At 35.4% G+C, this 23,409-nt stretch overlaps 1 protein-coding gene across 6 annotated transcripts in view; it reads right to left on the bottom strand.

Annotated features, from left to right (window-relative positions):
* Positions 1-3,619: 3,619 nt before the first annotated feature.
* The window catches only part of PPP2R5C (protein phosphatase 2 regulatory subunit B'gamma), a 228,199-nt gene continuing 208,409 nt past the window's right edge, over positions 3,620-23,409 (bottom strand). For 2 of the 6 annotated variants that reach the window (XM_069104189.1, XM_069104191.1), the window contains 5 exons: positions 21,503-21,630; positions 20,092-20,193; positions 17,906-17,978; positions 14,676-14,792; positions 3,620-6,222 (listed from right to left, as the gene is read on the bottom strand). In XM_069104189.1, coding sequence (XP_068960290.1) covers positions 6,091-6,222; positions 14,676-14,792; positions 17,906-17,978; positions 20,092-20,193; positions 21,503-21,630 — 552 coding nt within the window. In that variant the 3' untranslated portion in view covers positions 3,620-6,090. Of the gene's footprint in view, positions 6,225-8,547; positions 8,611-14,670; positions 14,793-17,746; positions 17,979-20,091; positions 20,194-21,502; positions 21,631-23,409 lie in introns of those variants that run through there. The other 4 variants (XM_069104187.1, XM_069104188.1, XM_069104192.1 and 1 more) reach the window with 3 other exon arrangements.

Below are 23,409 nucleotides of genomic sequence, written 5' to 3'. Positions count from 1 at the left end.
ACAATCTACTGGACCTCTAAGGTCCTTGAGAACAGCATCATTTTATCACCAGGGCCCAGTGCAGGACTTCTGCAAGTAAGAAATGCTTAGTAAATGTTCGCTTAATTGGAGAACATTCTTTAATTCTGTTGGTTCACATTTTCCATTATAAGCAAGGCTAATATTCAAGGTCAATTATTCAAATGTATCTTTTTTTTTCTTTTGCTAGACTCTGTTACTACAACACCTCAAATTTCATTGTTTAGATGGTCCTAAAACATGTCTCTTCCTCCATATGCTGAAAACAGATCCAATGGGTTTACTTCCTAAATCTGATAGAGGTGGGTGGGTGTTCAATGCTGATATTGATTCATCATTACTGTGATTTTTGAAAAATTCTCAAAGTGGCAAAAACACCTGAACAACCTATGTGTGACTACAGTCCAATGATATTTATCCTTGTGTGGATCAGATTCAGAAGGCAGTTTTGAAAAAGGAACTCTGGAAACATTTTGAACAATATCGTTTTTTACTGGTGTCCTTTGGTCAAGAAATAGACCATTTCTACCAAATGTATCTTAGATGATTTCAAACATCGTGGTTTGTAGTTTACATATAAGGTACCTATATCACACGGTACATAGACATTTTGGTCTGGACTTGATTGTAGGTTTCTAAAAGATGGCTATCTTCTTTCTCTTGCATTTAATGGATATTTAATGTCCATTTTAGATTTCCTAACAGGGTCACAGTGTCTCTAGTTGTCAGGCTAGAGAAGAAAAGCGATTATTTTTTCCCCTCAGCTTTTTGTTATAATGGCACCGTTAAGAGTGCTACCTGAATCACTCTTAGGAAAAACTTCTGCCAAGTTAATGATTTTTCTTCCTTCTGTACTCTCTCCCTCCTCCTCCTCAATAGATGAGAGATATACACAGCCCAGTTCACTTAATAGTAAGATTTTAATAGTTTTTTTTTGGGGGGGGTATGGGGCAGGGAAAGTGAATAACATTGTCTATTTAACAACTCTGGAATCTTGGAAAATGGTGCTTGTGTAATTCACTTTAAAGAGTACAAATTGTTTGATCCTGGAGTTAGTGAAAAAGGGTTAGTTAGCTTCTTGGGATGGTGAGCTTATTTCTACTTCAAATGTAGTCTGAAATGAAATTTGGTTTTTCTACAATTTCTATTAGTAAGAATCACTGATATCTTCTAAAATTTACATCAGTTTTTTAGTCCTTCAAAAGTCTGCTTTATCCAAAAAGCTTTCCTCCCTAGCAGATGTCTTGTTCTATATTAGTTCTAAAAATTCATGAATTTTGCTAATTGCATTCAAAATGCTTAGTATTCACTTAAATCCATCAGGAAGCCCCACATTCTATTTTTCAGGTAACTGTGAAAAGATGCAGGTAACTGATTTGCTCATGGAATTTTCTGAATGTTTGAGTTTAGTAATGACTAAAAAAGGTTTTGTGAAATGAGGTTATCTAAAAGGCAGTAATTTAACAGTAAAATTTTCTTTCCATTTTTTCCTTCCTGCCTAACAGTTCCAGTGCAGACTCTAAAACAAAAAAATCACCAGTGAAGATTTGATGGACTCTGCTACAAAGTAGGAAGATCCATCTCTCTCATTAGGGGCCATTTTATGAGAAGTACCTCATAATGGAGGCCATTTCTAGTCTTACTAGACAGAAAGGCAAAAAGCAAAGTTAACAGGTTTCAAAGTCAATAGTCTGTTTCAGTATCATCTGAACCCATAAGTGGTTTTGCCCAGAGCTTTTCTACCAAAAAACTGATCCCAGTGTGAATTGTACAGGAAATAATGTGGGTATTCATGCAATCAGAAAGGAGATAAACACAGGCAAATTCTAATGCAGATGGTCTTGGCCGTAAACTAGTAAGAATTTGAGATCCACTGACAAAAGTGGATTTTGTAGAACTGTTTATCTTACTGGGCATTTTGGTTGAGATTCTATGCTTTTTCCAATAAAGCACTCACATGGACTTTAAAAGATGTGTAAGGTAACCAAGCAATCCTTTTGACTCTTATTTGGCATAGCTAGTGTGATGCCATGTGGTTGGGTAATATGCTTGGAGTCTGGGCTAAACCTTCTCTAAGCTGCAGAGTAATCTTGGAAAGATCTAATCTTTCTATCCCTAGAGGTGTTTGGAGAGTCGCTGAATTAATGTGATTAATAATTTGAGGGAAAAGCCTTCTGTAAAGATTGCTGGGTTCTAGCCCGCCCTGCCACTAACTTGCTGTGACTGAGTTAAGTCAGTTCTCTCTGGGCCTTGGTCCTCTTCTGTAAAATGAGAGTGAGCCTAGGTCTCTTCTGGCTTTGTTCTATAATTTTCATTTTAAAACAGAGCTGTTAGCATAACACTGCAGTAAGTGCTAGTGCTTTGGGAATGGGATGTCAAATGTCCTCTTTTCCTTCATTGTATTTCTTTATCAGATTCCTATAGTATTTAATAACCTTGAGGGAGACACAAGTAATAGCACAGCTTGACTAGCTTTTTGATCTTTAATATGTATTAATAATGTACATTATTATCAAGCTGAATTTATCTAATAGCATTCTTGAAACTCCAGGATGTTATATTTATGTATTTTTAAAAAAACAATTATTTACATAACACATTAGGGTTTTGCAAAGTTCTTTCTAGTGGAGCATTTTTGCCTGAGGCTGGTTAAGTAATTGTGGAAAGGGAACCACAATTTTGTTGTCTTGCCTCATTTGGACAGCACTCTCTTCTTCAGAGTATTTGATATGTATATTAATAGTCATTAATCTCAAAGCAGTATTAATGATCATAGCAACCAACTTAATAGGGTATAGGAAAAAAAAGATTACCTGGGACTCAGTGTTATAAATGGCTATTAAATTTTCAAAACCTCTCATATTTTGCTTTCCTTAAATATAAGAATTGACAAAATTCAAGTAATATTACTTCTGAAACTTCTAAAGCTCCCTTTGGTTCTGGCTCATGTTAGTTAATCAGAAAAAGGGGCAGGCTGGCAATTTAAAAAAGCCATCATTCTATGAAAAGTTTTATTTACAAACCTTTAGGGGCGGCTAGGTGGTGCAGTGAATAGAGTACCGGCCCTGCAATCAGGAGGACCTGGGTTTGGATCCAGCCTCAGACACAACACAAAAAATAGCTGTGTAACCTTGGGCAAGTCACTTAACCCCAAATGGCCCTCCAAAAAAAAAAAAAGCTTTAAAATTAGTTTATGGAGCACTTTAAAAAATAATTGTTAGTTAACTGCAAGCCTCCTTTCCAATTTTCATACCAATATCTATGTATTCTGGATGAAACAAAAACCAAAATCAAACCATGTTATTTTGAGTATTCACCAGGAGCAGATTACTCAGTACTGCAGCTATATTTAGTTTCACGATGAACAAGTAAAACTCACATGTTCTTTATTTAGACCATATAATACACCATTTTTAGAATTTTAAAATTAGATAAAAGAGCATATTAAATGGCAAGTGTATGAAGTTTCTCTTCATAAACAATGTCAGAACAAAAAGTCTTGAATTACAAAATGTTAAAAAATATGTAGGTACAGATGAACTTAACATTTCACTAAAGCATGAAGTTGAAGATGTCACCTAAAGAAAAATAATTGTGCCACTTGTTTGCTGTTTCTATGAACATTTTTTTATTCTGTACATAGGACATTTTGTACAAAATATGAAGTCTACATTTTTATTACTTATTACCATAAACAAAGTACAATGTATGTACAATATTAAAATGAAGCCATACTAAAGCCACACTAAAAAGACACTTGTAATAGTCTTGACATTCCTGATGCACAGGTATGTTTTGGAAAATGTAAAGATGTTAAACAGAGAACTTCATGAAGAAAAATAGTCACCAAAATTCTAGCTTACTTTTGATGGAGTAGTTTTTAAAATGAGATCAGTATAAATTACACGATATACCTGGACAGTAAGTTGAACAGTTAGCATAGCAAATCTTAGTATTGACTATGGAAACCTGAATGGGCCAAAGTATCTTATCAGGTCATACATTTGACCTAAGCAGAAATTAGTTTCTCTCAAAAAAAAACCCACCACATTTATCTTTTTTTTTTGGTGAATGTTTAACTTCAATAAAGAGCAGAAATAAAACTTAAGAGATGAGAGCTGAGCTTTTACATAATCAACCAAACATTGATATATATGCTTTTATTCCCTAGGGCAAAAAAGGAGATCACCTCTTTCCAGAAACCTCTTGCACAAACATAGTGAACACCCCAAATCAAACCTATTGATAAGCTACCAGCTAAAGATGGAAGTTCAAACAATGGTATATCAAAATACATAAGACACTGCTTTATACAATAAAAAAGCACCCTTTTTCCCTCAAAAGGAGAAGGCATCTAAACTTTTTTTTAAAATTATAGATTTTCATAATGGTAAAGCAGATACTTTTCAAGTTTCACAGGAAGTATTTGTTCTTACAAAGTGGATTTTTCCACTTTAAAGCAGGGGCAGTCTTTTAATTAAGTTCTCTTTCAATACAGTAAGTCCCCTCCCCTCCCCCCCAAATGATTTTCCTCTGAAACAAAAGGAAATAAACATTGGAAATGGACTTTAAATGAAACTGACAGGTAGCAGGCACTACATCTGCACAAATTATCTATATGTCCGCTTTTCACAATATCTTTTATGGATGCAGGAGACCTCATTTTATTGTTTAATAAAAAAAAAATCTTTAAAGAAGCCACATTTTATCTTCTTATGCATTGACATCTAACATTAAAGTTATATCGTCTTACTGTCAGAGACAAAAAAAACTAGAACCACCCATTTAGAATAGCAGAACACATCTCAAACAGCTTTCAAGCAGGATAAATAAGTCAAAATACTGGCCACCCTGAGAGAAAATAAAAAATAGACAAAGCACTAAGTTAGAGTTCCCTCCCTCCCCTCCCCGTGCTGTTCCATTTAAAACAAAAAGTACATTACATGCAAGTAAGTTTGTGGAATATATAGCAGCATTTGAAGTTCAATGGAAACAGATGCATTTTCATTTTACTTGTGAGGTGTATTTGTAACATGTGTGCTCTTTTCAACAGAAAAAAATATACATTTATGTAAAATTACCATCACTGTTGCTTCCTCTAAGCTCTGAGACCAACACTTACTCAAAGACATAGAACAATGTCATTTTAACACCTGGCATGTTATATAATTGATGGTTAGTTTTGCTGGAAGGTGGCAGGCTGGACTAGGTCATGAAATGATTCAACTTAAAATGACCTTATTCTAACTTTTCTACAAAATTCTGAACTCTTAGAGCCCAAATATCTTATTAAGGTTCAAGAGCCTGGATAAGGGGCAACAATGTGCAATTAAAGGCAAAATAAAATTTGGAAAATGAAACATTTAAAAAAATTTAATCCAATTTTACTCCTGGAACACCGGTGCTGTAAAAGACCTGAAGATATGGCTTTAGATATATGTAAAACTACTAAGACAAGATACACATGTCTCTATCCAAAGTAAAGAAATAACATAGAAAAACAACAGCGACTGAGGATTGTCATAAGTCAACTTTTGTAAGCTGTGTTAAAATATGAAAGAATATTTTTCATGTACTTTAAAAACCGCTGGTATAGAACAATGTGGAAATAATTTCAAGGCTGTAAAGTCTTAAAATGTGTAATACTTTAAAGTGTACTTTTAATTCTGAAACATTTGATTTTATCGTAGTACCAGCTATTTTTAATGGATACAAATTCTGTTCTGTTGGAATATGGAGTTGATTATGATCAGGGTGCTTTTCTATTTGGCTCTGATGTTTAACTGAAATACTCATATTTAGAATATGCTGGGGTTATGAGTGTACCACCACCTGAAAAACGTGGTCACTTAATACTTATCAACCCATGGTTCTGCAAATGGAGCCTAATAATTTACCATTGTTTGAACTACTGATCTTGAGCTGTATGATGAATTAAGTTATTGCCTACAGAACTGGGTTGAAGAAAGCTTTTGACTTTGAGTACAACTGATTTGTATGGCACAAGATGTATGTATTTTCTACTAAGTTGAAAAGAATATGCCTCCTCCCCATATACTCCATGGTAATAAGCTAATGCCCATCATGTGATATTATCTCATCAGCTCTGCAACGGGATTCCAAGGCTTTCATGGTATAGATATCCTGAGGCAGTTCTGACTTGCGTCGCACAAGAGGACGATCCTTTTTCTGATCTTTCTGTGCCTGAAATTAAAAATGCAATGAAGTTGGCTAAAAACTGAGCTATCTGAAAGAATGAAATACATTTCAGAAAAGTGGTTAAAAATTGGCTAAATATGTATCACATGATTTTTACCCTGTATGTATCATATGGTTTTACAATGCTGCTAGGAATACTAAATAGTAACAAGAGGATTTCTTCAAATGAAATATGAAAGGGAAACAGTATGTGTCAGATATCGGCATTTTCACATCTTTGTTATTACTGCTTGTAAAAAAAATAAATTCATCTATTCCATTTTGTAGACTTTCTTCTTTAAGTTTTCTGAGTCCAATTTCTGGCTATTTCATAGAAGAACTTTCATATTTAACTTGCTACTGTGTCATTAGTCATTCTGTACTTAAAGCAGTGAAGTTTCATACAGTTTCACTTGGAGGTAAGTAAAAAGGAGGAATGACAATTCTTTAACTTAGATTTAAAACCAATAAAAAATGCATGACTTATAAATGAAAGTTAAAAGGGCTATTTAGGGAAATGTATTTAATTATATTCCAATTCTGTCACGTAGAAGAATACATGTGTCCCTGCCCTGTAGTATTTGGAATTTAGGATACTATTTTTTTCTTTCTGGTAAATAGGTCTTTTTTTTTTTTCTGGAAGTGAAATTGAATAAATGCAGCTTTAAAGAAAGGAGCCTCAATATTAAAGGTATTTGGGGAGCTGATTAATGGCAGCAATCCATTTCCATTCATGATATTTTAAAATAGTCAGTAGTGAAAATAGCAATATTAAAATAGCTTTAAAACAATAATAGCCTGGGCAATAAATACCAAAATAGCTATCAATTTATACTTTTGAGGCAATAAATTAATAAGTTACCCAAACAAAGCCATGAAGCAGATGTCACAAAAAAGTTCTCTATTTAAAAAAAAAACTAGATCATTAGAAACCATATCAAAAAACATGAAAACAATCATCTTTTCTTTCCCTTTGACTGAGTCAGATACCTATCTTAAAGCTGTTGGGGAAAAAAATCAGTCACAATATTTAAACATAATAATTAAGTCTCAAGAGTGTTGTATCAACATCCAGATAAAATTATTCCTTAAAAATAAGTCATCTGACAACAGAAGTGATCTAACTGTAACAGTTATCTTCTTGGGTGCACCTTTCCAACACCTAATATACTAACTTCTGATAAAATGAATAACCAAACTGGTGCACAGCTATGAAAAACAAAAATAAAATGTGTGTTAACATTAGAAATTCATTAGGGGAAGGTTACATCTGCAAAGAGATCTCAACTTTTTTTTCCATGACCATTTTGGGAATAGTTCTTTGAAGATGAATCTACAGAAACAGTGATAATATTAAGACTAAAAAAGATTTTTCATTTGATGTCATTTTAGGATTACTTCCTGTAAAGTTAACTGTTATTTAGTCACCATAATGAAATAGTTCCAATTCTTTCCAGGAAATAGTTTGTTTTGAGAGCCTTTTTCCTTAGGAATGATTGCAAATGTATGGAAGTCCAGTTAAGAAATGGTCCCAACAGAACCACCAACATAAGAAATCCCGGAGGACAAGTCTTCCTACGTACTATTCCTCTGTATTATTAGATTTTTCTTTGACTCTTCCAGACAAGTCACAGTAGTCATTAAAAAAAATCAATCTAGAATAGTAAGTCATTTTTGAGGTTGGTATTTCATAGTAACCATCATTCTATTTTTACAGTAATGACAATGATTAACACTTCAATACTAATGAATCTGAATTTAGAAAACTTTTTGCAGGGCAAAAAATTGTGACACACACACAGGGCTTTTGTAATTAAATGTTCTAATTTAGAGGCAAAAAGAAACAACTTTATAATTCACAAGGGAGAAAATGAGAAAACAGAAGTGAAGACAGACATGCAAATCATCAGACTGAATGAATAATGCTTGCTGGAGAAGATGGCAATCACAAATGTATTAGGATGATTACTGGAAAAAAATTACTTAGCAATAGATTTGAAACAAGTAAAATGACAAACTTTTGAAGTTTCCTATAAAAGGCCAGACTCTGAAATAAATATTAAAAGTAACAGAATAAAGTGGGCATAATGGTCAAAAATGGACTTCTGATAAGGTTTACTATAATTCAATTCAGGACAAAACTAATAAAAAACTGGGTAAGGATCGAAGTTTCTAAAGGATAATTTCTGGACTACTGTCACAAAGTTGGAATGACATGAAAAAAGGAAAATACTTCATGTATAAAATTAAGTACTTTTTAAAGTTCTGTTGTTTTCTAAAGTCAAAGCTTTTTAAATACACTGTACATGTTTAATAATGAATACCTTCACTTCAAACTTTTCTTTTTTACACCTTCCTTATCTGCAAGGGCGTAACTGTTTTTCTCCCGACCAACTGTTAAAATAAGAATTGCAAACATTTTAAGTCTCTCTGTTCAAAATATGATTCATGTTAAATTTAGCAGATTCTATCTGACATCCTCTATAGAAGCTCACACAAGTTTTACAAAGTTTCTGAATAAAAATTTTGGATTTTACATATTCCTCAAAATTATTATTCCAATAAAATTCTCCAGAGGAATGGAAATTAACACCTTTAATTAACTATTAAATTGCGTTAGTGGTTCCTTCTCCAGATGTTTCTTTTTATTTTTTACATTTATATAACATAATTTTCAAGTCCTGTGACTATTTCTGATTTTGGATACAAATTATTTTTAAGGAATTTAGTTCAAACTTAAGTACCTTACCACTCTGCAAAAATAAATTTAATAAAAAATGAACTAAAAACTACAGAAAACAACCCAATGCACAAAACACCACTATAACACCAAAGTTAATGTGCAAAAAATTCAGTTGGAGTATTTCTTAAAAAAAAAAAAAGAAAAAGGACATTTGATTTGATTTAAAACTAACCCAAGCAACTGTTCTGTTAGTTCTTTTTGCTTTCCTAAAAGTATCGTGGTCAAATGATCAGGGGGACCCTAAGTGGGAAAATGAATGAATATATATTAAGTAACTAATCTTTAAAACAATGTTAAAGGTTCAAAAGCAGATCCTCCCAATATTTTATAAATGGAGGTTCTACTCTCAATATCTCATCATCTAGAATAGCTGAAGTTTGGGACATGACTCTTAACTTGGTCCTCCAGAAGGTATGGACTGGTGGTTTTTTTCTGAAAAGAGCCATTTATATGGCAGCCTCAAAGATCTGATACGATCTAAATTACAATTCATGAAAAAGAAACCAAAGCCTACCAGTAAACATTCCCTGAATCCCGTGTGGTTGCTTTCTCTATTAAAACAAGCTTATGTCTTCTTTTTGCCTTTGTGGTTGCCGTGTCACAGCTATTTGCATAGTCTGTTTGCTTAGACTGTGACAGCCTTGAAAGCAGGGTACACTCTCTGTCCACTCTCCCTAGCATAGGGCCCTGCAAAAAGCATCCACTTGATAAGTACTGTTGCATCAATGAGTAAATCCCTCTCCAAATGCCTGCTGTTCTAGGATGAGGCGACAAGCCAAATCAAGAGGATTTTATTAAGTACGTACCATGTGCCAGCCACACTACTGAACGTGGTGGTGCCACGGCAAGTGCTGCCCACGTGACAGATGCCCTTCTCCTCCTGGTTACACCCCACACGTTAACTATGATTGTTCCAAGAAAGTGCTCAGTTGCTATATCAACTGCTGCTTTGATATCTCACTGGGCAACCCCTAACTGATGCAGATGAGAGCCAGAGGGAGGTCTTCATGAATGGCTAAACCTTAGATTGGTCCCCTGTGAGCCACCCAGTCCATGATTAAGCAGGCGGAAACTCTGAAGGCAGCCAAGTTATGGCTGTTCAAGTATCTGAAGTTATTCTAGTCAGATGAGACCTGAGAGCTCATGACCCCTTGGAATAGTCTTTAAGAGCCCAGAATCAATCAATCAATCAATCAATCAATATTAGACATTAGACTGTAGTATAAAAAAAAATGACTAAAGTAAGTGTCAGATTTCCTCAAAGAAGTCCATGGATTGATCTGCTGAAATGTATGGTTGGTTCAGTGAGGCTGTTTAGAGAAAGGCACCACACACACAGACCTCAAACACTCAGAGGCAGAGCAGCTTTAGGGTCTAAGAACATGGCTTGGTTCCATTTCTATCTACACCTCCTTCTCTGTTCTTCCTCATCTGACACTTAAAACAACTCTGCCTCAGTTTGCCCAGCCCGACTTGCTTTTTGTAGCTCATTGGTACCAAGGCTTCATGATGCAGAAGAATAATGAAATGGGAATAAAGAGACTTCAGTTCTTGTCCCCATTGTGGTCACTAACCTGCCATGTGACTATGGGCAAATTGCACGTGCTTCAGTGACATCATATGTAAAAAGAAGGGTTTGGATTGGATTAAATATCACATACACATAGACAAAAAGGTCAAACAGTTCTTGCACCAAAGGAGTTTGAAATATAGCACGCAGGAGGGCTCACCCAATATGGAAGTCTAGAACCTTCTCTTACCAACAAGAAAATCCTCTCCCTCTACCCAAGGCATTTGGATCCTAAGGTCCTTTCCAATTCTAAAATGCTATGGTATCTTTTATGGCATTTTGCACATTCCTGTTAGGCATTTAGATACATTTCTCTTACTATCTGACTGTATTAATTTTGTGACTTCTTAAAGGAATATGCTGTGGTGGTTAAAAGCCTAATAAACAGCCAGAGAGACAGGCAGGTGATACAGTGGAAAAAGCATTCGGCCTGGGGTCAGGAAGATGCCCAGCCTCAGACATGTACTGGCTGTATGACTCGGTTTTCTCAACTGTAAAATGGGAACAATGGCACCTACCTCACAGGGCTGTTGTGAGGATCAAATGAGATAATTACTTGTAAAGCACTTAGTACAGTGTCTTGCATACAGCAAACAATTAATAAATGCTTGTTCCTCTCTCTTCTTCCCTTTCCTTAAGTATTTAGGTCCTGGGCCTGCAAGGAGCTTGAACGAAAAATTCAAATTTTAGTCTAAGCTACTTATTTCCTTGGCTTCAGTTCTGACTTATTATGATATTAATAGATCATAATATGACATTAATAAATCCTCACAGGTATAGCCAAAGTTCTTAGTATGCCAGAGACCTATGCTATTCTTCTAAGCAATGTTATCTAAATCCCTGGCAACTGCATTTATTTGAAGCAACGCTGTACAAGTACCAAACTCTGCCCACCCTTGCAATTAAAACACAGGTGCCCATCCTCATGGAGGCATGAAGCCTCCTTCACTGGACAGACAGGTCATCATTTTTAGTTTTCCCAGCCTAAGTGTTACACGATTTGGGTTCATGGTTGGCTAATTTCATTTTATAGCTGGCTGGAGGACAATCAACTCTGATTCCTAGCTGCACGTTATCAAATCATTAGACTATCTTAAGAGTTATTATAGTGGTATTCTTTAAAAAAACAAAACAAAAACTCAAAACATAACAATTTAGACTAAGGAGTCAGAGACTAGACCAGTGATTTCATTGGTACAAGAAACTTCTATCAGTGTAGGTCAGAAGCAGGACTTCCTGACCCCAAGGTCAGCTCTCTAACTGTAGTCATGTTGCTTCTCAAATAAATTAAGCAAATTAAAATGGTACTTGTTCATTAATGAGAGTGGATCTGAATTCTTCCCTTTACTTTTCAAAAGAAGTTTAAAAAACCCTCTAAAACCAAAAAAACTTATTTTCACAGAGCACTGAGTTATCTCACAAAGTATGAAATCCAGTGATAACCAAATTATGTAACATAATGGGTGGATTACTCATGTTTCCAAAGGAGTCCTTTACACCTTAAGCCTACAAATATTCATAATTTTAGAACTTCTGTGAGATGGAAAAAAATTCTCACTGACCTATTTCAACACTCAGATTTTGAGATGGCATGGGTGCAGCTACTGAGCCAGGGAGTCCAAAAAAAGGCTTGCTGCTTTCTGGTGTTTACTCCATTGGACTCTTTCCTTAAACATCATTTAAAAATCATTGCTACATCTGTCTAAATCCATATTTAATTTGGTGGAATGTATCCTGACTTATTGAATTTGTAAAAACAAAACTATAGTTGTCTTTGCATTAATTGGGCTTAGCAATTAATTATAAGCAAAGTGTAGTTTGCTATACACCATACAAAACACAGTCCAGAGTTATGATAAAGGGTTGGTTTTTAAAAAGAAATAATAAATGCTTCATGAATTAATTTTGAGACTACTTAAAGGAATATATTGTGGTGGTTGAAGGGCAAAATAGCTACAGAGACAGATTTCATTAAGTAAGGAAATCCCTCATTCTCATACCGATCACAACGTGAGTTGTGGCTGAAGAATCCATCACCCCATGGATGACCTATTACTAACTATTTCCAGACTTAGTTAGTCTGGTACTCAGATAACTGACAGACTGTCTGAAGGCCTGTTCCTGACACCATTCTAGCTTGGCAGGACCTGCTAGGGTTTTCATAGTTTTTGAGAGCCCAAGGTCACCTCTGTGCTATAATGTTACACTTTGGTGGAGCTATTTCTAAGTTCAGTTTTCCTAAATCTGCTTATGGCTAAATTCATGCTTACTCATTTAACATATGAATGCATGATCTTGAGGGATGAAGTAAGAGAGCTACTTAAATCCTGGGAGAGGCTAAATGATCTATACTAGAAGAAATTCTCCTTTAAAGTTTAACCTGTAACACAGCCTCCAGTGTGGCAGACTTGACATTCTATTTGGATCTGTCACTACCGAAGACACACCAAGTTCACAAAGCACAGAACTGGAGCTAGAAAGGACCTTAAGGGATTTATTCTTGTTCTCAAGACAGGTTCAGAGATAAATGAGTTCCATGGCAAGTAATAAAACCAGGAGAAGAAATCAAGTTTCCTTATAACTAATGAAACCAACCCCACAAAAAGCTGCAGGCCAAGGCCAGAAGTCCCTAGAAAAACATCCATAGAAGGGACTATGACTGAAACCTGATTCACCAAGTACACTCTGATAGCCATAGGTGAAAGGGATCTCTGAAGCCTAGTTCAGTACTTGTATTATACCAATGAGGAAACTGGGGCCAGAGAGCTCTATGTCTGAAGTCACTGCAGTCAATCAATGGCAGAGACAGGAACAGAAAGTTTAGGTTTTCTGGCTCCCATTCTAGGGTTCCTCCCCTTATACCAGGTTGCCTCAGCTAAGCTAACTAGGAGGCACAGTGGACAGAACTCTGGGCCTGAAGGAAGACCTGAGTTCAAATCTGACCTTAGACACTAGCTCTGTGAAAGTAGGTAAAGTCACTTGACCTCTGTTTGCCTCAGCTATAAAATGAGAATAAAAATAGCACCCACCTCTCAGGATTGTTGCAAGAATCAAATGAGACAACATTTCTAAAAGCACTTAGCACAATGGCTGGCACACAGCACTGCTACATAAGTGCTTATTATTCCCTTCCCTTTGCCCACTATACCATGCTGTCTTAGCTGATTAACTGTGACAAGCTTACATTTGATCTGTGATTTGATTGGTAGAGGGAATGCCAATTTAAGGCTGAAATTACACAAATATAAAATAGATTTTATATTCTGGTGGGTGATTAACAGCAAATAATACTAGACACAGAGGCAGTGAGGGTTAATGGATACAAAGCAGGCCCTCTGAGACAGGAAACCCTGAGTTCAAGTCCACCTCTGACATGTATTAATTGCTTGGGCAGAGACAACCTTTCAATGCCCCAGGCAACTTTTTAAGACTACCCACTCCAGAGAAGATGCTGGGGGCTCCCCAGCAGAGGGAGGTAAGCTCATGAGGAATTCCCTATAACAATGAAATTCAGTGTTTTTTTTCTCCCAAGAAAATGTAAGTTCTTGAGGGGCATTAATTATCTTTCTTTTCTGTTAGCTGTACATTCTTTAGGATTTAGTACAATGTTTGGCAATATGGTGTGTGTGACCCTAACTTCTGTAGCCCTAGTCACCCAGCCCCCCTCAAGGAGTGTTCCTGTTTAAGTGGAAAGAGGGGAAAAAATTATTCTACCTTGAAGTTTCCAGCGTGACTGGTGCAGAATTAGTCATCTGGACAGAGAGAGAAGAGGCTGCCTCAGGGTTAGAACTGAAATAGCAGGGAAGCAGAAGGAGAAAGTGGTAGGGAGGTGGGAGGCTGCTATTGTTTTTAAGAATAAGAGTTGTACAGAAGCTAAAACTAGTGTGGTTAGCTTTCAAATTATGGTCATTAAAAGATTAGGTTAAGAAAATGCAGGTTTCAGGGTATTTAATTTAAAAAAATAAACTATCACTTAATACTAGTGATCCCATTACTAGATAAGATCCATGGTGAAATTTGTTATGCGTTTTATCAAATTACCATATTGATTTGTTTAAGACAAAAATACTGGTACATATAGCACCATCAGCTAAAATTATAAGTATTTATTAAGAGCAGCTCAACTTATCTCCACATTAATTTTACCTGACGTGACTCTTCATTGACTGTCTTTCTCAGCATCTGTAAATCTTCAAATAAAGGCCCATCTGTTTCCATTGCAACTGGAAGATTCAGGGAACTGGCTTCACTATACACTGTGTACTAAAATGCAAATTGTTAAAATCGTCACACTCAGTTAGGAAGGAACCACTACATACTTCAAAGCATTTTATTGCCAGGTGAAGTAGTATTTAATTCAAGGAATAATTTGTTTTAGTTAATTAAAAAGGTTAATTATAATGTGTCTGACCAGAACTGAATACTTCTTAAAGTACCCCCAAACCTTGCAAACCTTTATATATAGTTGCTTTCTGTATCCAAGAAAAAGATACAAACAGAAACTTTTTATTTTTTTAACTGGGAAAAATGTATGAGCACTGACTAAGCAAAATAGAAGTTTTCTAAATATGTAACAATGGACATATGGTAAGCCATTAGCAATTCTAATATAAAAATAAAACAATTATGACACATTCTACCAAAAGTTAGATTTGGAACTGAAAACTAGGCTTCAATCATCTCAAAGTATGTATTATCTATAGAAACTCTTTAGTATTAGTTTGTTATATGACGAATAGTTAATAGAACCTGTAAAATTTTACACATAGGATAGCAAGCAATATACTGAAATGCCTATAAAACTAGTGTTTTCTCTCAATAATTTGAAGAACATATGCTAAGTTCACTGTAATTTCATACTCTGAAATTTTAACCCATGAAGTATTTTCCATTTTCAAATACTATCACATAATGTGAGGTGCTGACAGATGTTACTGATTTAGTCACAAATGGTACAGACAGAGATGAGAAGACAGAACAATGTTAAATTCACAATGTGGTATTACAGAAGTTTGTAATTGCCATCACAAAGTGGTTTATTTGAAGACTATTAACTATGGGTTAAAACTATTACTTTTACACGATTGGTAAAGTTACAAGAACGTTGCAAAAGAATGACAATCAAGAGGATAACAATCAAACTTTAGAAAATTCAATAATTAAGAAGGAAGAAAGAAGAAGAAAACACGTTTATTAGGCTACAATAAGTACCAAATGTAGATCCATCTTTACTGTATGTACTCAGTCCACATACCTGACTAGTTTTTCCAAGGCAAAGCATAAAGGTACTTTAACTCAATTTCTGTATTTTATGCGAACACAATCATACGGCCTGCATGTTACATATGTGGTATGTGTCTATGTTTTTTATAAGTTAGTGACTTCAACTTCAAAGAGAACAAATTTTCAGCTTGTGGATTTTCAAGTGTTTGTTTGGTGTAGCATCAGTGTTAATAATTTATTTAAGCAAGATACATTTGTAACATTGGGCACACATACATATAAGGCTTCAGCATCTTTATTAGTTGTGCAGTTTGATGGGACCTTTTAAGAAACCGTCTAAGAGGACTTAAGAATATTATTTGAAATTAATTTGCTTAAAAAATTCTAAACAAAATGTACTATGAACCTATTAAATAGAAAGTGCTTAGCATAAACTTATACAGAAAAAGAATTACAATTTTAAAAAAGTATTGAAAAAATTATACTACATACTTTGTGTCTCATGTACTATATATTTTAAAGCAGCAATAAAATATTTCTATGTGATATGGCTTAAAAGAAGTTAACTTTTCCAGTTTTATGAAATAACTTCTGAAATGATATAATGATTTAGATTTAATTTGCAGCTCTAACAGAAAGGTAATAAAAATCAACAGGCTTATTTTCATAAACACTTAAGAATTAGGAATAAAACTAGCTCATTTGTTACCATTCTTTTAAAAAATGTTTTTGATAATTTTAAATAATGAACACATATTTTATGAAACAAACCATTCTTAATTGTGCATATGAATTTTGGATCAAACAGAATTTTACCTCCCTCACGGTTCCATTTGCTTGCCAAAAATCTGCTGGACTAGAATAGTAATAAATGATAGAAAAGAGACTGCTCATCAGGGAGACCTTAGTGATTATATTTTAAAAATATTCTCTAGTTTCAGGGAAAATATACAGAAAGAGAAATCTTTAAACTTCTCCTATAAGAAGACAAAAAATAACTACAGACCCTAGTAGGAAAAATTACCAAGTGTCTGTGTCTCTGCACCTTGAGATTTAGCTAATGATTCTCACCATGTTAGGAAATTATTTCTTTTTAGCAGAGTAGAAGGGAACCTGGGAATAAAACCTTGATGTGGAAAAGACTCAGAGACTGATGTTCAATAAAAGGCATCATTAGAATCAGAGTGACATATCAAACAGAAGGCAGGAGGTAACAAGGCCTCACAATTGATACTGCTTTGAATGTACAAATACCACATGTGCACAAAACCAAAGGTCTCCATTTCAAAGAACCATTCTGCCAAAACTGGGAATCAATTTGGGAACTATAACTATTTGATAAAATCTTTTAATTGCCTTCAGTTTTAAAGGTAAATTTTTTTTTTGATATGTAGAACTCTGATGAACAAAGGCCAGGCTGACTGTTGGCATATGCAGCCCTATGCCCGGGCCAATGAAGGGGAACAGATTCAGAGTCAGAAAGCCTACGTTCAAGGCCTGGCTCTGCTATGCACTTTGTCCAAGTCACAGGATACCTCTGTGCCTCAGGTCCCTCATCTGTAAAATAAGGGGTTGAACTAGGTGATCTCTAGTGTGGTCTTCCAGCTCTAACTCCTGTGAAATTGCAGTAATGTGCTGCATTGTTAGTTATTATGAAAGAGCAGAGCAGTTCTAGATGAATTTTTCAATCAATTTAAATTTAACTTATTAAAAAAAAACCTATTATTTTAAAAGGAAAAAATGTGCAAGGTTTTCCTTCAGGCTTTTTTAAAAAAATATCTCTGACACTTGTCAGAAAAGAATTAAGCTGAGATTGCAGTCCAAAGGCCTAGGATCCAAATAAGGGCTTCACCAGACTATGGTACGTTCACTTAATTTACATTTTATAGCTGCAACTAGAACAATGACATATTTAAAATTCATAAAGTCTGAGGTAACTTTTTTTGGGGGTGGTGGTGAGGGGCACACAAAATAAGTACTTGCACAAGAGGAAGTTTACAAAGTTTAAAAGTATTTTTTATTGCAGATAGTGCATATACATTATTAGTAGAGCTGGTTTCTTTTCCCATCTCTAAGATGATATCAAATGTCTGGTCTTATACTGATATTCACAAACCCCCCCCATGTTTTCATGTGACTCTTTTTTTCAGTACCTGGGGGTTGGACTTGGCTAGATTTTCTATTTTAACCCATGCTTCTTCCCGTTCCTTCAGTTTTAGCTTCTCTCTGAAAAACAGCAAGATCTCAAATTAAAATACCAGAGAAGAGAAATTTTAAAAAAGGTTAATTTCTAAAAACAGATAAAAATATTTCTCATTTTTATTGTCTTTCACCTTTACTTCCAAATATGTTCTAGTTCCCTCCCCTAACTTGCAAGTCACTCCTTATAAAAAAAAGAATAAATAAGGGAAAAAACCCCTACATCCCATGTGTCTGACTTGTATGTACCATTCCAAAGCCACAGTCTTCCACTCCTGCAAAGGAGGGATGACATCCACAGGTACTTAAAAACATTGATTTTTTAATTTAACATATGATAGATAGCTTATCACCTTATTACCCTGGAAGTTTTTCTAGAAAATCTTCAATCTTTCTTACAAATTTTATTTATTTATTCTGTACAAAACTTTCTTAACTTGGATGGCATAATTTATTTATATCTAAAGCAAAATCAGAGTACATGGCAAAATGGGAGACAGTGTAGAGTGAGCTGAAATGCCAAAGCAAACACTATTGACAAGTGTGAGTCCCAGGAGTCAGGCAACCTAGGTTATGTACGGTAGCTCCACGACCTTTGAAGACGTCACTGTCCCAATTAGAGACTGATGTCCACGAAATGTTAGGAGGTCAACAGTAGAAGCTCTTGACTTTTTTTTTCTATCATGGGCCCCATGGGAGGCTGATGGATTCCTCAGAATCTTTTAAAATGCATATTTTTTTTCCCACATCCTGGTTTACTGACCCTGTGAAGTCTGCCAGGATGTAGGGTTGATCTTCTGTGAGGAATTTAATGCAAAGTTGTAGCCAAGTACTACACAGAATGAGAAGGACTAGAAGGTCTGTAATATGTACCAGCGGAGGGAGTACCCACACTAAAGAGATCATGGATTCATAATACGCAATTACTGATGTGAATGAAAATGTATATACAATTCTTGGGATTGCAAAAAAGCTTTGTTTGGAAGGAACACAGACATTTCATAACATGAAATCTTCATGATATTTTATAAAATATGATGTATTGATGGGACACATAGGGAAAAATGACCAGTAGATCCATTTTGCTCATTCTCACTAAATTGGGCTGAGCAACTGCCGGTGGGGTGAAAGAAAGGTTCTTAATCAGGCTAAGGGCACGGGGAAAAAGAATTTCTGGTGGGATCCATTGTTGTTCAATATGGCTAACTAGGACATTCTACCCTTTCCTGAAATGACCTATGTAAGCAGATGGATTGCTCCTCTTTTCTTATCATTTTGACTCCCCACCCAAATTCTGCTGCACATTCCTATCTTCTTGTTTCCTTGTTGCTATCCTGGCATTACAGGTCTGACAGACACAGGTGCAAGTGTTTCTGGGAGGTGGAGTAGGAGGGAGGGTGTGGGGGTGGGGGAAGCAAAGTGCCAGACTCGGAGACAGAAGAAACCTGATTTGGAATCTCACTCCTGACCCCTGTGGGGTGATGGACAGGACATTTAGCTTCTCTCTGTGACAAATAATTTCTCAAATGTAACATGGGGTCATTAGTTACTGAATGTAGAAAATGGCTCCTGTATGCAGTATATACCTCATAGGATCTTATGAAGATATATGTGTGAACGGTTGCATAAATCTTTAAGAACAATGTGAATGTTAGTTATCTCCCTTTGAAGTGGTGGTCTGTAGCTAGGTGGAAAGGCTGCAATCTCCCCCATGTGGGTGATGAGGGCTAGCCTTCTGCATTGGCTCATGGTCCTAGTCACAAGAACGAGAGTAGATTAAAGGAGTAAGAGATGGGAAGTAGGAGAAAAGGGGAGAAGAAAGGGGGAGATGGAAATTAAGAAGAGAAACTGTCTATAGAGGGGAATCAAAATAACTTGAGTTGATTGGTTATACTTCTCAGAATTTTTGCTGATATTTTTCTTGGACAGAAAGTCTAACTTACAAGTATTAAAACAAATACACTACATAAAGTATATTCACAAGAAGGTTATTACAGGTCAAAGCTGAAGCTGTTTATCCTGAGAAAAAGGGCCACAGCTTTAAAATTAAGAAGAATTTTCTAGAACAAGCAATGTAAGCTGATAAGTAACAATTAGGAAGACACAGCAGAAATAATACATTTAGAAGATTGTAACTTACTTCATTTTCTCTGCTTTAAATTGTTGCGTGCAGTCATCAAACAGTTTTTGGTTCATCTCCATGAAGAGTTTCAATGCATTATATATCAAGCCATGTATTGTTCTACAAGTAAAATTTCAGGTTGAAACTTAATACTTTAAGCTGAATAATGTACCACACTGGTCAACAGTAGCCAGCTGTCTAGATAACTGGAGAACTAAATCACTTTAGGAGAGTATTTAATTTGTAGGTATTTTAATTTGAATAGAACAGAAATCTATTAATTATTAAATCACTTAAACAGAAGCCAATGCCTGAAGTGTTTTAGATGATTTTAAGTCTTGCAAATTTTATTAACTGAGGAACCAAAGGCGGAAGGAACTAGTTAATGGTCACCTAGTCCCACTCCTACCTAAAAAAATTGAATTGATTTGAGGTGGCTAGGTGGTGCAGTGAATAGAGCACTAGCCCTGGAGTCAGGAGGACCTGAGTTCAAATCCGGTCTCAGACACTGAACAAAAAAAACTAGCCATGTGACCTTGGGCAAGTCACTTAACCCCAACTGCCCTACCTTCCCCCCTCCAAACAACAACAACAAAAAACCCAACAAAAAATGGAATTGATTTTTAGTTTTTAGATACTCAAAATGAAATTTTGATATTCAAAGCTCAAGGAAAACTGTTAAAATTTATTCTTAAACTTCAACCATCTTTATTTAATCTTACTAAAATAACATTACTTAGAGAAATACTTAAGAACTTCCTTTGTGGATAAACTTCATATTTTGAAAGTATATTCAACATTATTAATCAGTGGCATCCAAAAGTCATTTCCCCTTTCTTAGACATTAGTTACTTATTATTGACAATCATAGTAAAAGTTACAAAAACTTGTGTTTACTCTTTTAAGAAACAATAACTCAAAATAATCAAATTATGCTGAGCAGCACTATAACTATATGGTATGTCAGTTTTTCCACTCACTTATTTGCTCTGTAAATCTGTAATTCAAAACCTTATCCATATTAAGCAATGCCTTGCTTATGATTCCAGAGGCCACACATACTAGAATAGGGATTCAAACCTTGATTTCCTAGATTGATAACAATGGGAGCTGCATAAAAGAATGGGGGTCTTGAGAGTGAGTTCCCCATCATTGGAGGTGTTTGAGTTGGACGACACGGCCTCTGAAGTTCCTTCTAGCTATGTGATCCTGTTTTGTGGAAGCCATAAAGACTGTGAATCAACTGATACTCTGACGTTGACTTTACAGTTAAGGAGGGAAAAAAAGGGCCACTGACAGAATCTGCCATATTACTTGAGTTTTCTTCACTGATGCTTAAAATCTAGATTTCAACACTCATTAGTAAGAAACTTCAGCAAAACTGACAAAGTGTAGACATTGTTGGTCAAAGTTGTGACTTATTTCTTACTTATTCCAATGGGTCTTTGAATTACGGTACAAAGATGGAAACATGATGGGCAGAATCTTTGCTGCATTGTCACTGATTAAACTCATAATATATTCATTATTCCAGTAATACAGTGCCCGCTCTGCCACCTGAAAAATAAAGACACATAATTTTTTTCTACAATGAACAGACTTATATCTGTAAATAACAAATTAAGAATCTGAAAACAGGTGAAATACAGGCTTATGCCACCTAATGTTTGTAAAATGGGTTAAAAAAAATGAATCTGGATCACAGGATTTAGAGCTGAAAGGGATATTTGAGATAATTTATTGAGAAAATGTGGGGAAATGTACCATACGAAAAGAGCTGAAAGCAGAGGCACTTACATGAGGAGTTAAACACTTTTAGGAAGTGTGAAAGTTCAGTTAAAGTATGATTATAGTGTTATTAATCATTTATTGAAAAATGATGTTGGCTAGAGAAACATTATATGATGTATGCTTATATTTTATTAAAATCTCTTCATTTACAAAAATATCTGCTGATATTTGTCCTGCTTGGTACTGTGGAAGCCATCCAACCTGACTCTTGATCCCGGTAGCCTATAACTCTAAGGTGGTATTAGTCAACCATGTTTATTCATTCAATAAATACACAATGGATGTGGGTGTATGCAAAGTCTTGTGTTGGACATTTGTGGTTAATACCAGGAAGAGTAAAACATGAACATAATCCTCAATATGCTTATAGTTCAATAGAGAAGACAAATACAAAGACAGAACGAGGAAAGGGCCATAAAATGCTATATATATATACATATATATACACATATCAAGTCTTATAGGAATTCTAAAGGAGCAATCGCTTTAAATTATGAGCTTAAAATAAGAAAGCCCAGAGCAGTTGAATTTTGCAGCACTTAAGAGGGAAATAACTGAAGATAAGTCTGGAGGTAAGATTTCATTAGAGTAAGAAATGGAAGTTAGATGGTTTGAAATTCAGGAAAAGATCTGTAATTTTTCTTGCATTTTAAACTTTCCTCCCTAGAGACCTACAATATCTCCTTGTGGCACGGAGATGACTCGGGATCCTCACAGTGGCCGCCATAGCACGCAGGCTCAGGCATGCCATCCTAAAGGGGCTTTGAGTACAGGCCTGGAGACAGATGATGCCCGCCATTCGAGGACTATATTCACAGAACACAGCAACCCAGAGAAGAGACTCCTATGAAACCTCTTCTGCTTCTGCTCTTGCAATGGCAAAGTGGTAGAAAAGGGAGTAAAAGGTACTAAGAATCACCCAGTTTTCTGACTGTCTATGAATATTAATTCAGCTGCAAATACCCTAAACATGAGATAATAGTGATCTGAGTGGACAAATGATTCCAGCAGATTTCCAACAGAACTGAATCATATCACTCTCAAAACCAAAAGACAAATGAAGTTACAGCAAGATGGAAAGATGGCTCACAAATTCTCCTTGGAAAGGCAAATAACAGAGCTGGCAGTGGTTTTATGGTGTCTCCAAGAACAACAAGAAACCTCATTTTACAGATACCCAGACATCTCATATGACTCAAATATCTGTAGAAATACTACCACGAAGATGTCACGTAAGCTGCAATTAGTTAATGTAAAGGTTGAGGAAAAGAAATTTTATGAAGAACTCATTAAAATTCTCTGAATTAAATCAATATATATTTAATGCTCAGGGATCTCAATGGAAAAATGGAGAGAATATAAAAATGTTTTTAGTTCATAGTTTGGAAGTAAAAACAATAGATACCAGAGGGTTATAGACTGCCCTGAAAAGCCATGCTTGTATATCTTGAATACTTCTTTCTTTCCTTCCTTCCTTCCTTTTTGGAGGGCAATTGGGGTTCAGTGACTTGCCCAAGGTCACATGGCTAGTTTTTGTGTTACGTT

The sequence above is a fragment of the Petaurus breviceps genome, unplaced genomic scaffold, assembly GCF_028583685.1.
Source record: "Petaurus breviceps papuanus isolate PSGF00001 unplaced genomic scaffold, PetGlider_PUasm1.0 68, whole genome shotgun sequence".
NCBI classification, from domain to species: Eukaryota; Metazoa; Chordata; class Mammalia; order Diprotodontia; family Petauridae; genus Petaurus; species Petaurus breviceps.
This window is presented reverse-complemented; position numbering and strand designations above follow the sequence as displayed.